Genomic DNA, 13582 nt, shown 5'->3' with positions numbered 1-13582 from the left:
CCAGCTGCAGATTCCTGTGATGAGGTCTTCAGGCTGAGGGCTCAGAAGGAGACAATGGACATTCAGTGCAATACAGTCACCAGAGCACCCACAGAAGGTACCATCCTGATGCTTCGCAGGCGCTCGCCTCTGTTACTAGAGACCAAACCCCAGTCCTGGTTCTCCCTTTCCCCTCGCCCCAGGCTGGCTTGCTCACCTCTGTTATCCTGACACTAGTGTGGACCTTGTTGGCTGAGCCAGTGTTTCTCAGGCCATTGAGCTCTGCAGAGCTCTTCACTCCTGGTTGCTCCTCAGCATGAAAACCAAGAAATGGGGGGTGGGGGAGGAGAGAGTAGAGAGAAGCTTTGACAGGCATATGAATTGGTCCAGAGAATGGAAAGATCAGAGAGCTGTTCGCCCAATACATGATGTCCTGATGGTGAGCCCAGCTAGACCCCAAGTTGACGTGTGTGACTTCCTGGAATGGAACCAGGATATTTATCAATTTTCCTCCAATTTTCAGGCCAGTATGACCTAACTGGGAGTGGTTCTTAATTCTTTATCACCAGGGAAAACTCTTCAGTAACCAACCCCTCTACCTCTCCTAACCAAGAAAAACTAGGGCTTCACCTCAGTGCCATTCACCTGGGACTCTCTACCTGGCTGGATAATGTGCAGTGGGGGGATATGATTTCTAAAGAGCACTAATGTACTGTGCATTAATTGGTCAGTATAGATCCTACTCGTGTGCACTATAGGTTCCCTAGTGTGCTTTAATGTACGTTAGTGAACTTTAGGACTCACACTCCCATTGTGCACACCAATGTTTCCAACAAAGAAGGGCTTCTGTGGAAGAAGAGGGAGGAGGCAACATACTCTAGTGGTTATAGCTCAAACTGCTAGCCAGGACTCCTGGGTTGTGTTCCCAGCTCTGCCCCAGACTCTCTGTGACCTTCGGCACCTGGCTTGCTCTTTCTTTGTCTCAGTATCCCTGTCCCTATGATGAGGCATCATTTCATGTTTTCAGATTCTGTGGCTGTTGCTTTTATTTCTTACTCCACCCTGGACTCCATCATTAACAAGAGATTTCTCAATGACGGAGATCTAACAGCTGATGAGAAATTGAGGAATTTTCACCTGAATTCTAGGGTGGTGAGTGGGGCTATCAGAGCTGGGAGGCACATGAACGTCTCCAAACCTGTGAACTTCACCCTGCGCCATAGACAGCTGAGTGTTGATCCTTTTACTTTGCTCTGTGCCAGGGGCTCCAGCTGGTCATGTAGAAGGTGAGCCTTCTGCAGGGCATTTGAGTTCTGTTGACTTTCTGGACTGAGAAACAGTTATCTGAGAAAGAGAGGGAGCTTCTTCAGTCCTGACACAGGAGCTGTTTTGGTGGAGGACGTTACTTGGGTTCACACCAGGCCCGACTGGGTTATGATTCATCTTGTAAAATGCTCTGGAGTAACAACTGTCCCTGACTCACCCCTTAGAGCAGGAATAATTGGAAAGCAACTTCCTACAGCAGTGAGCCAGGGCCAGGAGCGGGGCCACAGCTCGGGTGGGTGGGGAAGGACATTGACAGGGGTAAGGGGGCTGAGGCTGGGGCTACAGCTGAGCTGGGTCTGGGGATGGAGATGGGAGCAGGGCCAGAGCCATGGCCGATGGGGTTTGTTTTTTTTTCCAGGCAAAGAAAGAGGAGGAAGAGACTCCCTGCGTTCACTGGAAAGTCATCGCTGGGAAAGGCACCTGGGCTGAGGATGGCTGCACTGCTCTGCACACGAACAGCACTCACACCATCTGCAGCTGTGACCATCTCTCCAGCTTCACACTCTTTATGGGTCTCACTGGAGTGGAGGTATCTCACTGTCAGGCTCATATCAAAGGGCTGGACTCTGAGCTCCTGACTGGGCAAAATCAGTGGGAATTTTGCCTGAATGAACGCTGAGTCAGAACCATAGGGTACCATAATCTGTGGCCATACAGGATGAGTCAGGGTCAAGGGGGCTGGGCTGGGGTTGTGATCCGAGGTGCCTGGAGTAGCCCACACTGACAATGTCAAGGCCAGAGTTGGCTGCAAAAAGTAGAACAGGCTGCAAAAAGGCTGCAAAAAAAAACCTGGTGACCATTTTTTCTAGAGCTTTAATCATTTTTGTTGCTCTTCTCTGGACTTTCTCCAATTTGTCCACATGCTTCCTGAAATGTGGTGCGCAGAACTGGACACAATACTCCAGTTGAGGCCTAATCAGCACAGAGTAGAGTGGAAGAATTACTTCCTGTGTCTTGCTTGCAACACTGCTGCTAATATGTCCCAGAATGATGTTTGCTTATTTTGCAACAGCGTTACACTGTTGACTCATATTTAGCTTATGATCCACTCAGAGCTGTCCTTAGGTATATGCAGCTACATACGTGGCAGTGTAAAGGACATCTGAAAATTTGGGGCACCCCTGGGTCCTAGTGTTGACCCTCCCACCTCTTCCTATCCCTGTTCTGACCCTTCCTGCAGGCTCCCACAACTCTGAGTGAAGCAAGTTTCAGCGCTGTAAAGCACCATTGTAAACAGTGCACCAGGTAGTTATGCCTCTTGTGGAGGTGGGTTTTTTTAGAGGGCTGGGCAGTGTAGACTAGCCCTTACTAAAGTCAAGATATACCACATCTACTGCTCCCCCCGCCCCCCCCCCCCCCCCCAGACCACTGATCAGGACCCAGGCAGTGTGAGTGTCACTGAAAATCAGCTCTCATGCTGCCTTAGACACGCGTGCCATAGGTTGCCCCCGTCCACAAGGCTTGTTACCCTGTCAAAGAAAACTATTGAGCTGGCTTGGCATGATTTGTTCTTGACAAATCCATGCTGACTGTTATTTATCACCTTATGATCTTGTAGATGTTTGTAAATGGGTTGCTTAATTATCTGCTCCATTATCTTTCCCGGGACAGAAGTTAAACTGACTGGTCTGTAATTCCCCAGGGTGTCCTTACTTCCCTTTATTTACTATATAGTGTCCCAGGGCTTACTGGTGAGTCTCCCTTTGCTGTGTTACAGGAGAGTTACACACTGACCATCGTCACTCATGTGGGACTGACCCTCTCCCTGCTGTGCCTCCTGCTCGCCATCCTCACCTTCCTCCTGTGCCGTTCCATCCGCAATGTCAGCACCTCCCTCCACCTGCAGCTCTGCCTCTGCCTCTTCCTGGCCGACCTGCTCTTCCTCACCGCAGTGAAGTGCACCGGCATTCGGGTCTGTTATCCACTTTTATTCTTGGTTGAAAATTGAGCTGTGTCCAGATTCTCTGTCAGCATTTCTAAATCTCCCCTCACCCCAGCAACCTTTTATACCCTCGGCTGGACGGTAACATTTATTCCGTGTTCTTTAGTCGTGCAGAAGTAATTATTTATTCCTCTCCAAAAGAAATCTCTGTGGGTGAAACCAGTCCTTCCCTTTTCCTTGTGGGCCCCATCCTTCATCATTCAGACAAAGGAACTTTGATTTCCAGAGTCACAGTCCCCTGCCTGTCCTCTCTGCCCCCACACTGATGGGCAGATGCAAGGCACCTATACCCTGAAGCAGATATGGAGAAGAGAACCTACACTCTCCAGGTCTCTCCCCGTTATGAGGACCGTGAACGTGTTTATGTCCCTGCTCCCTTTCCTAGGATTCCTTACAGTATCCAACTCTTTTCTGAGTGGAGATCAGGACTGGGCTGGACTCTGAATGATTGAATGGGCCAGCCAGCTTGCCCTTAGACAAGCCCCTCATAGACTGAAGAACGTATTGTCTCTGGGAGAGCGCCATAACTAGAGAGATGTGTTAATAAAAAGCCCTATGTGATCCTCACAAAAATCCCCCCACCTCCAAATTCAGTATTTCCCTTCCCAGAAGCAGTGTCCCAGAGCTCTCTCTCGTCCTGTCCTCAGGTGGTCTGTGCTGTCATTGCTGGCCTCCTACACTACCTCTTCCTGGCCTGCTTCAGCTGGATCTTCCTGGAGGGGCTGCACCTCTTCCTCACCGTCAGGAACCTGAAGGTCATGAATTACACCAGTGCCAGCCGGTTCAAGAAGAGATTCATGTACCTGGTCGGCTACGGATTCCCAGCCCTGGTGGTGGCTATTTCTGCAGGTGTGAATCCTGAAGGCTACAGAACTTCCACACAGTATGTGCAGCGCCCATCCAAAGGGGAGCTGGGATGTGGCTTCCATGTGCTCGTCTGGCTCACCCTAGGTTTGATTTGAACCCAGATTTCCTGGCTCATCCTGTCTGGGAGCTGAATGTGCCCCAGGGACCTTCGCATCCCCAGGGACACTAAGCTGCCCCGAGTGCTGCAGTTGAGTTGCCATCTACGCTTCTCACCCCACTGACGATGCGGAAGAACAAGCCAGAAAGATCCCAGCTTGACTCCCAGCTCCCAGGCTGGGTTTGTGGGGCTGGTGGGTAGGAAACAAATGCACTTTCTTACTGTGTGCAAATCCCTGCGGATCCCCTCTCTAAAGTGAGCAATGCCAGTAAAACAGGGTGTGGCGTGTTCTAGACACCTCAGGCGAGATCCTCAGCTTGTGTAAATCAGGGCAGCTCCACTTCCTTCAGTGCAGCTAGGCCAATGTCCATCCGCTGCATGTCTGGCCCTCCATCAATACTGCGCCCATCCACCAGAAAGGGTCATGGGAAGAAGTGGAAGAGGAAGTGGTGGCTGAAAGCAGGAGATGCTGCAGTACATGGGGAGGGCTGTTAGCCTGCTGCCGGCAAGAGAATCGGCCATGTCACAGGCAGGCTGAGATCCATCTCGCTTTTGAGATCCAGTTGCCCTGTGACACCCCCTCTCTGCCCCCAGGGCTGAAAAAGGGCAGTAATCCCATTAAAGTCACCTTCTTCTTCCTCCCTCCCTGTAGCTGCTGGCTCAGCCTGGACAGAGGCTTTCATTGGAGCTTCCTGGGACCAGTCTGTGCCATAATCCTGGTGGGTACCTCACAGAACCACAGGGCCCCATTCTCCTCTCAATTCTGCAACCCTGTGGATTCCAGTGGAGCCAAGAGAAGAATATCTCCCAGAGAATTTAAGTTGAAAGAGTCCTATAAGATTCCATTTCATTCACCCCTCTTTGGCCAGTGCAGGATTTTTCCCTAACACAACAGCCTACATTCTATGGAGGCACTCAGGGCAAATGGGTTGGGCACTGGGTTCGGTTGTGAGTCAGGAGCCCTGACTCTTCCACTGGCCTGCTGTGTTAGCTTGGCAAGTAGCTTCCCCTTGCTGTACCTATGTTTCTCCTCCCACCCTTTGCCTGTCTTCCCCTTAGGCACCGAAAAAAAATTAGTGGATGCTCAGCACACACTGGCAGCCATCTCCCCCACTCACCCCCTGTGCCTCTCGTCCACTGGCAGCTGCACCAGTCAACTCCACCCCCTCCATCCCATCACCTCTGGTTTGCCACAGTCAGCTGTTCTGTGGTGTGCAGGAGGCACTGTGAGGAAGGGGGCAGAACTGTGTGGGAAGAGGTTGGGCAGGGGTGGGAAGAGGCAGGGGCTTGGAGAAAGGGGGGTAGAGCTTGGGGCCAAGCGGGGGTGGGAAGAGGTGGGGTGGAGGCTTGGGGAAAGGGGTGGAGTAAGTGCAGGGCCTGGGAGGAGTGGGGGGTTGTGTGGCCTGGGAGAAGCTGGTGCCTAGCTGCTTTGTAAACAAATGCTCCAGGACAGGGGCTGCCCCTTTCTGTGTGTGAGTACAGAACTGAGTGCAGTCTCAGTTGGAGCCTCTAGGTGCTACCATAATATGATTAATTATAATGTCATTACTCATGCAATGCTGCCATGAAAGCAAGTGGAACCTCTGCTAGAATGACGATAGTTTTGTCCCTTGCCTTGTCCAACCTGGCTGGTAAATAACCCAAGTGATGGGGGTAGGGAAGGTGGCTGCAGCATCGGGAGTTTGAAGATGGAAGGGTACATGTATTGCAAGAGATTAAGGTAGCAAATGTCCTTGCAGATTCCTGCCCATCTCAGGCAGCAGGTTAAGAATTAATTTCAGCCTCAGAATTGAAGGGAACACTCTGTAGACAGGACAAATCACACAGCTCTAAATCTGTTATAACTGCAGACCCCACTGGAATCAATGGAGTCCCTCCAGATTCAGAGAAGAGCAGAATGTGGCCCTCTGGCTGTATGATCACATATGATGCATTGCAGCCCTGCCTATGCCAACAGTTCCCTGCAGGGCCTGGGACCAAGATCTAGTAGTGAATGGTATATGACCCACTTGACAAGCAGTCACTGGTGTGCAGCCGTCTGATCCCATAGGATTGTTCCGTGCCTCAGCCAGAGAGACTGGCCTTGGCTGGCATGTTTTACAAGGAATATTTCATGCTGTTTCCACAGATAAATTTAACATTTTTTCTTGTAACCCTCTGGATCCTGAGAGACAAACTCTCCTCCCTTAATGAAGATGTGTCCACTCTCAAAGACACCAGGTAGGACAGCACTATATCTAGTAGAACAGAGGTGGGCAAACTTTTTGTCTTGAGGGCCACATCTGGGTGTGGAAATTGCATGCAGGGCCATGAATGTAGGGCTGGGGCAGGGGGTTGGGGTGCAGGAGGGAGTGTGGGGTGTAGGAGGGGGTGCAGTGTGCAGGAAGGGGCTCAGGGCAAGGGGTTGGGGTGGAGGAGGGGTGCGGGATGTACGAGGAGGCTCAAGGCAAGGGGGTTGGGGTGCAGGAGGGAATGCGGGATGTGGGAGCCGGCTCAGGGCAGGGGTGCAGGGAAGGGTGCGTATTGTGGGAGGGCTCAGGGAAGGAGGTTAAGGTATGGGATGCAGGAGGGGTTTGGGATGCAGGCATTGGCCCAGTGCCACTTACCTAGAGTGGCTCCGGGGTGGCAGCAGCTCACAGCGGGACTCAGACAGGCTGCCTGCCTGCCTGCCCTGGCCCTGCACCACTCCTGGAAGTGGCCAGCACCATGTCCTGTGACCCCAAAGGGGGCAGAGGGCAGTGCAAGCTGTCCTCGCCTGCGTGTACTTCTTCACAAGCTCCCATTGGATGTGGTTCCTCGTTCCGGCCAATGTGAGCTGGGGAGAAGGGAGTGGAGGGCAGTGCCTGCAGGTGAAGGAAGCATGCAGAGACCTCTGCTTTCCCCTTCCCCCAGGGGCTCAGGGACATGGTGCCGGCTGCTTCTGGGAGTGGTGCAGGACCTGCGGTGCCATGGGGGTGGCAATCCTGTGGGCCATATCCAAAGCCATGATGGGCCTGATCCGGCCCATGGTCCGTAGTTTGCTCACCCCTGTACTAGAAGGATCCAGTGAGCCTCCTGTATGGAAATTCCTGTTGGATTCTGCAGATTGCTGCTACCATACAGCAGAGCACATGCCACTGGAGGGTTTCCAGGTTATCTTGGTGACCTTTGGCTTGATGAGAGAGTAACAGTCTCACTGTCCAAGGAACTGATAAACCCTAAGTCAATCAGGAGTCCCTTACTCATGAGTCCTAAAGTTGTCCATTGGAACATCTGCCAAAATAAGGACAATTTGCATGAATAAGGGTATGCTGTATCAGATCTTAAATTAAACACAGCATAGCGAGGGTGGCAATTGAAGGGTCAGGTTAGGAGAGAGGAGAGGTCTATGGCAGTAAAGGATCATCATGGGACATACTCTTCTGCCATGTGCATCATGTTGGTCCCTGGATGGATATTGAGATGACAGTTGCAGTCTGTTCCAAAGCCCGCTGAAGTCAGTGGAAGTCATGGGACAGAAGAGGCTGCTTGATCAGCGAGGCACTTGCAGTAAATCCTGCGGCACATTCAGAGTGGGGTTTTTTTAGGGATGAACAAGATCAGGGCCTCCAGCTGGGAGTGCTGGATGGAGACATGAGAGAGGAAAAAGATTTTGGAACCAGATCAAAATGTTGAGACTTCAGAAAGCCATGGTGTTACTTACTGCATGTGCCTAGAGCTGTGTAAGGAGAAATGCAAGTCTGTGTTGATATTCAGAGCTGGGCCATATGCTATGTAGGGAGGAAACTCATCTCTTTCCCCTGGGGCTGTGGATACTGTCGAGGTAAAGTGCCATCCATTGAGGAGGAAGGCAAGTGTGGCTGCTCTGTAGCAACCCCTCTGACTATTTATGGAACAAGATAGATGGGGTCCCGAGAGCCCAGTATCCTGTTCCCACTTGATTGTCATATTGCCAGGGCCTGATGTGAAGGGATTAAAAACAAAATCATAATGAGAGGTTGAACCATTTGCTTTGGAAGACCCACCTGTAGGAGGGGAAGGTGTGTGTTGTGGGGGGGGAAGACGGTTGGGCATAATATTGTATTTCAGATTCATAGGCGTAAGTTGCCATTGTGTTCGTCTTGACAGTAACCCTAAAACACAGTAAAACAGGTGCCAGCTGTTTCGCCCCACACTGCCCAGAGCCCCCGACTCAGTCACTCACCATAGGGTCATTATAATGGGATCTCTCCATCTGCCTTTATCCTGGCTACTGACCTTTAAAGCTATCGCCCAGCTATTCATTCTGGGCTGCACATGGAGTCTTGGTTTCTTCCAAGTTGGCTCAGCAAAAATGTTCATGGTGTATTTATTCACCATTGTCAACAGCCTGCAGGGAGTGTTCATCTTCCTGGTGCACTGTCTCCTCAATTGCCAGGTAATGCCCACGGCCCGTCATCAGCCACCCAGTGACTTCACGGGCCTAGCAGTGGCCTGGCCTGAGGGTGTTAGTTACATGATGTGGTGACCATGTCCCTTATTCTCCAGGTGAGAGAGGAGTACAGGAGATGGATTAAAGGCATAAGAAAACCCAGTCCCACAACTCAAACTTTTAGTCCATCAGCGTCCACTGTCACTACCAGCACCAAGATGGTAAGAGATCCTCTATTCTGTTCCAATACCAGCATCCAAAAGTCGCATCCATCTGGGTCTGTTGTAGCTCCTGAGGTGCCTTGGCCCCTGAGTGACACATGCTTGTTTTAATCCAGGGGTAGGCAACCTATGGCAGGTGTGCCGAAGGTGGCATGCGAGCTGATTTTCAGTGGCACTCACACTGCCCGGGTCCTGACCACCAGTCCGGGGGGCTTTGCATTTTAATTTAATTTTGAATGAAGCCTCTTAAACAGTTTAAAAACCTTATTTACTTTACATACAACAACAGTTTAGTTATATATTATAGACTTAGAGAAAGAGACCTTCTAAAAAGGTTAAAATGTATTACTGGCATACGAAACCTTAAATTAGAGTGAATAAATGAAGACTCGGCACACCACTTCTGAAAGGTTGCCAACCCCTGTTTTAATCCATCTGTGAATGGCATTGGGAGTCTTAATGAGATTCAATTTCATCCAAATCAAGGGGGAATCCCAGGTCTTCTAGAACCCAGCACAGAACTCCTCCTTTCTTGTACACCTCCATGTTCCCTTCCCTTTGCTTCTTTGCAGGCTCCATGCATCACTCGCTCTGGAATGGGCTGGGAAGGTGTTGGATTTGACACAAATTCAGGTAATTTTCCAGTTAGGGAGGCTTTCAAACCAAAACTGGGGTGGAAATCTTGTCAGTGCAGATGGGCCATCCACAACAAAGAGTTAGCACTGCATGGAATTTCCTCTGGTTCCGTTTCCTCTATTGGGAAAGGATCCAGAAGCTTTGTCTGGAGGAAAAAGTGGAGCCTTATGTCTGGAAAAACCTCCCTGTTCCAGTCCCAGCATGAGAGGCCACAACCTGTCTGGAAGTGGACATTTCTGGTTTATTTAGAGCAGCCTATATTGACTACTACTTTGTGGCTTATCTGTGCGGGCTTAGTCTACACTTGTTATTTTCCTGCATGTGATGTTACTTCAGTAAAGGCTGGCTGCATTTTGCAGACTCTGCACTATTGCTGAATGAGGACCCAGTCCTGATCCCATTGAAGTTGACTGGAGTTTCCCCATGGGATTGGCACTCAATGTATATTTGTTTTGCTGGCAGTGAATTGCGGAGAGCCCTCCACTTCATCTCTGTGAAACAGTCACCTCTCCAACCAACCATGTTTATCACACAGCTAGCTTTGCTGTGCCAGTGGGGCAGGTGCTTCAGCTGCCATTCTTCATCACAACTACATACAAAACCTGGAAGGGGAAGCAAGATTGGACCAAATCCTCTCTCTGATCCAAATCCACAACTCCTACTGAATTCAAAGGCCACCCTAGGGTTGTATCTGGGTGTCTCTCCCAGATTTAAAGAGCCAGATCCCAGGTCAGAGAGCAGTTATTTCTTAGGAAAAGCACACCATGCGTGGGGGAGGGGCGGGGACGGGTCGATTTGTAAAGCCGTCGCGTGCTATGTGTGTGAGCTAGCTCTGCTGTTTCACTGTAATGTGTAAATAATAAAATAACCTGCTCATGGACCTTGGTTGCTTCTTTGGTTTGAGGGTTTGCTATCTGTGTATCCTGGAAACCTAGAGCCCAATTCTAAAGCCTCTTTATGCCAATGTGGCAGTGTAAAAGGGCTTTAAAGTGGGCAGAAATGGCCCTGTGATTAGCCCTCCAGTGCAGGAGTCCTTCCTGGCTGCAGTAAAACTGGCATAAAATCTCTACATTAGCCCTGCTCCCAGCCCTGGCATGGGGGTTGTGAGTGGTGGAGTAGAGGTGCTGCTGAGGGCATGGCTGAAGGACACTGCTTCACGGCTATTGTTATTGAGTATTAATAGTTTTTTATGTGATTTTGTGATTTCATAGGTATCTATATCCCCTTTTAGGCCCCAAACCAAACCAAGCCAGCGGAAAGGTATATAAGATCTCGATACCAAGACCGAGCTAATTAAAACTATCCTTCCTGTATCTCTGTGTGAAACCTTACAGGGACAACTTGCTAATTGTACTTGCACATCCACAGATAAAGAGTCTCTTGGAGGAGGGTGATAAGAGCTGTTGTTAAAACAAATGTGCTCTGGAACTGGTCTTGCAGAAACCCCCTTACCCTCCTTCATTTAGTGCCCTATTTGTTTTCTACTTCTGTATCAGAGAAGTTACATAGATTGATGAGACTCTGTCATCTCTGAGAAATAAAATTGTAAAATAAGGATGTCAAGGAAGAGGAGGTAGTAAAACAAAAGTGCAAGATGTGACTGAAAGATAAAGAATGAATGTGAATAAATGCATGTGATGCAAATAATTAGCAAATCAAAGGTGCCAGCCTAAGAGTTATAACTGTAATATCACATGGCTGAAGAATGCATAGCGCGGAGATAACTGGATGACCCCGCAGGGCAAGCTGGAATCCACCCAAGTGCCCCCCCCCCCGCCCCGGATGGAGGGCTGAAGACTCAAAGAACAAAATAACACTCAACCATCAGGGATGTGCCATCTGCTGACTGAGTGTCACTTCACACAAACATCAGCATGATGAAGCGATTCCCATAGACTCGTATAAGGACAAAATCCTATAAGAACAGAACCAAAAACTCAGGGACTTTGAGTCTGGTTCTGCAACCACCCTCCAGGAGCGTTGGATATGCATCTGACAACGACTCGGCTCCACCCTCGTGTCCAGGCTACCTGGCCAGTAACTTGGCACTAGCAACCTCTAGGCTGGTAACTATAACAACTTCAGTTTGCAGACCATATGTGCATGTATGGATGTATGGATAGAGAGTTGTCTTTATAAATGATTGTACTTTGCTTCCTTTCATAAATGAACTACTGTTTTGTATTAACAATAAATGCGGCGCTTTTGCCTTATCCCTCTTACAAGATCCTGTTGGTCTTTATTGGTTTAACACAGTCTGCTTCCAAAGGCCCAGAAGGATCCTTGAAAATTCACTAGATTACACCAGCTGAGGACATGGCCTGTAATCGATTTTCAGCTCCAGCGCTGTCACCGCATCACTAAATGCTCTTCCACTTTTTTTGTTTTCAAACCGTGCTGTCCACACAAGACTATGAAATTTGCTGATGTCATGTTTCCGTAATAAACTTCTCCAGACTGAGAGCAATGACTGTCAGTCCACTTCTGTTCACCGGTATTTATTTATATTATCTTGCTACGTACAGTCCCACTATGCTTGGTGCTGTACATACACACAGTAAGAGCCAATCCCTCTCCCAAAGAGCTTACAAGCTAAGTAGACGAGATGGACAGAAGGTAGGAGAGCAAAAGTATTATCACCCCTTGTGATAAATGAAAGGGGGAGGGAGCTCCCTTTCATGGGCACCCAGCCAGCCAGGTGTTATAAAATCCGTCTTAGAATCCTAGACTACCAGGGTTGGAAGGGACCTCAGGAGGTATCTAGTCCAACCCCCTGCTCAAAGCAAGACCAAACCCCAACTAAATCATCCCAGCCAGGGCTCTGTCAAGCCTGATGATAAAAACCTCTAAGGAAAGAGATTCCACCACCTCCCTAGGTAACCCATTCCAGTGCTTCACCGCCCTCCTTGTGAAAAAGTTTTTCCTAATATCCAATCTAAACCTCCCCCACTGCAACTTGAGACCATTACTCCTTGTTCTGTCATCTGGAACCACTGAGAACTGTCTAGATACAGCCTCTTCAGATAGTTGAAAGCAGCTATCAAATCCCCCCTCAGTCTTCTCTTTTGCAGACTAAACAATCCCAGTTCCCTCAGCCTCTCCTCATTAAGTCATGTGCTTCAGCCCCCTAAACATTTTTGTTGCCCTCCGCTGGACTCGTTCCAATTTTTCCACATCCTTCTTGTAGTGTGTGGCCCAAAACTGGACACACTACTCCAGATGAGGCCTCCCCTCACCAATGTTGAATCGAAGGGAATGATCATGTCCCTTGATCTGCTGGCTTATACAGCCCAAAATGCCGTTGGCCTTCTTGGCAACAAGGGCACATTGTTGACTCATATCCAGCTTCTTGCACTGTAACCCCTAGGTCGTTTTCTGCAGAACTGCTTCTTAGCCATTCAGTCCCTAGTCTGTAGGGGTGAATGGGATTCTTCCTTCCTAAGTGCAAGACTCTGCACTTGTCCAGGTTGAGCCTCATCAGGTTTCTTTTGGCCCAATCCTCTAATTTGTCTACGTCCCTCTGTATCCTATCTCTACCCTCCAGCATTATCTACCACTCCTCCCAGTTTAGTGTCACCTGCAAACTTGCTGAGGGTGCAGTCCACACCATCCTCCAGATCATTAGTGAAGATATTGAACAAAAAAATGACTTTATCATCTTCAAGTGCTCCTTTTGTATCTCGATCATCCAGGGGCCACACTGGTTGTTTAGCAGGCTTCCTGCTTTTGATGTATTTAAAAGACATTTTGTTATTACCTTTTGAATTTTTGGCTAGCTGTTCTTCAAACTCCATTTGGGCTTTTCTTATTCAATTTTTACACTTAATTTGGCAGTGTTTATGCTCCTTTCTATTGACCTCACTAGGATTTGACTTCCACTTTTTAAAAGACGCCTTTTTATCTCTCATTGCTTCTTTTACATGGTTGTTAAGCCACAGTGGCTCTTTTTTAGTTCTTTTACTGTGTTTTTTAATTGGGGTATACATTTAAGTTGAGCCTCTAGTATGGTGTCTTTGAAAAGTGTCCATGCAGCTTGCAGGGATTTCACTCTAGTCACTCTATTTAACTAACTTACTCATTTTTGCATAGTTCCCCTTTCTGAAACTAAATGCCACAGTGTTGGG

At 49.0% G+C, this 13582-nt stretch overlaps 3 protein-coding genes across 3 annotated transcripts in view; 2 read left to right on the top strand and 1 right to left on the bottom strand.

Moving 5' to 3' along the window:
- The window catches only part of LOC142045986 (adhesion G protein-coupled receptor E3-like), a 197033-nt gene that overhangs the window by 53185 nt on the left and 130266 nt on the right, over positions 1–13582 (bottom strand). The gene's annotated exons all lie outside the window — the stretch shown is intronic.
- LOC116824798 (adhesion G protein-coupled receptor E3-like) lies at positions 54–8158 on the top strand. The gene is made up of 9 exons (XM_075061200.1): positions 54–97; positions 1007–1212; positions 1670–1834; positions 3023–3217; positions 3895–4130; positions 4864–4930; positions 6340–6431; positions 6988–7060; positions 8147–8158. Exons 1-9 carry the CDS (start codon positions 55–57, stop codon positions 8156–8158), a joined length of 1089 nt encoding a protein of 362 aa, XP_074917301.1. The 5' UTR covers position 54.
- On the top strand, positions 8449–10338 carry LOC142045978 (adhesion G protein-coupled receptor E1-like). The gene is made up of 4 exons (XM_075061197.1): positions 8449–8607; positions 8718–8822; positions 9395–9455; positions 9921–10338. Exons 1-4 carry the CDS (start codon positions 8524–8526, stop codon positions 9953–9955), a joined length of 285 nt encoding a protein of 94 aa, XP_074917298.1. The 5' UTR covers positions 8449–8523; the 3' UTR covers positions 9956–10338.

Source organism: Chelonoidis abingdonii, chromosome 26, assembly GCF_003597395.2.
Source record: "Chelonoidis abingdonii isolate Lonesome George chromosome 26, CheloAbing_2.0, whole genome shotgun sequence".
Taxonomy (NCBI): domain Eukaryota; kingdom Metazoa; phylum Chordata; order Testudines; family Testudinidae; genus Chelonoidis; species Chelonoidis abingdonii.
The sequence above is the reverse complement of the archived record's forward strand: the minus strand, read 5'-3'. Positions and strand labels throughout refer to the sequence as shown.

Bases quoted from the DNA above. Each gene is read 5' to 3' on its own strand.
- LOC116824798 (XM_075061200.1), top strand. From the start codon at position 55: ATGGACATTCAGTGCAATACAGTCACCAGAGCACCCACAGAAG. The intron at 1,213-1,669 runs GTTGATCCTTTT...TTCCAGGCAAAG, and splicing joins TGCGCCATAGACAGCTGAGT to AAAGAGGAGGAAGAGACTCC. The intron at 1,835-3,022 runs GTATCTCACTGT...GCTGTGTTACAG, and splicing joins TGGGTCTCACTGGAGTGGAG to GAGAGTTACACACTGACCAT.
- LOC142045978 (XM_075061197.1), top strand. From the start codon at position 8,524: ATGTTCATGGTGTATTTATTCACCATTGTCAACAGCCTGCAGGGAGTG. The intron at 8,608-8,717 runs GTAATGCCCACG...CTTATTCTCCAG, and splicing joins ACTGTCTCCTCAATTGCCAG to GTGAGAGAGGAGTACAGGAG. The intron at 8,823-9,394 runs GTAAGAGATCCT...GCTTCTTTGCAG, and splicing joins TCACTACCAGCACCAAGATG to GCTCCATGCATCACTCGCTC.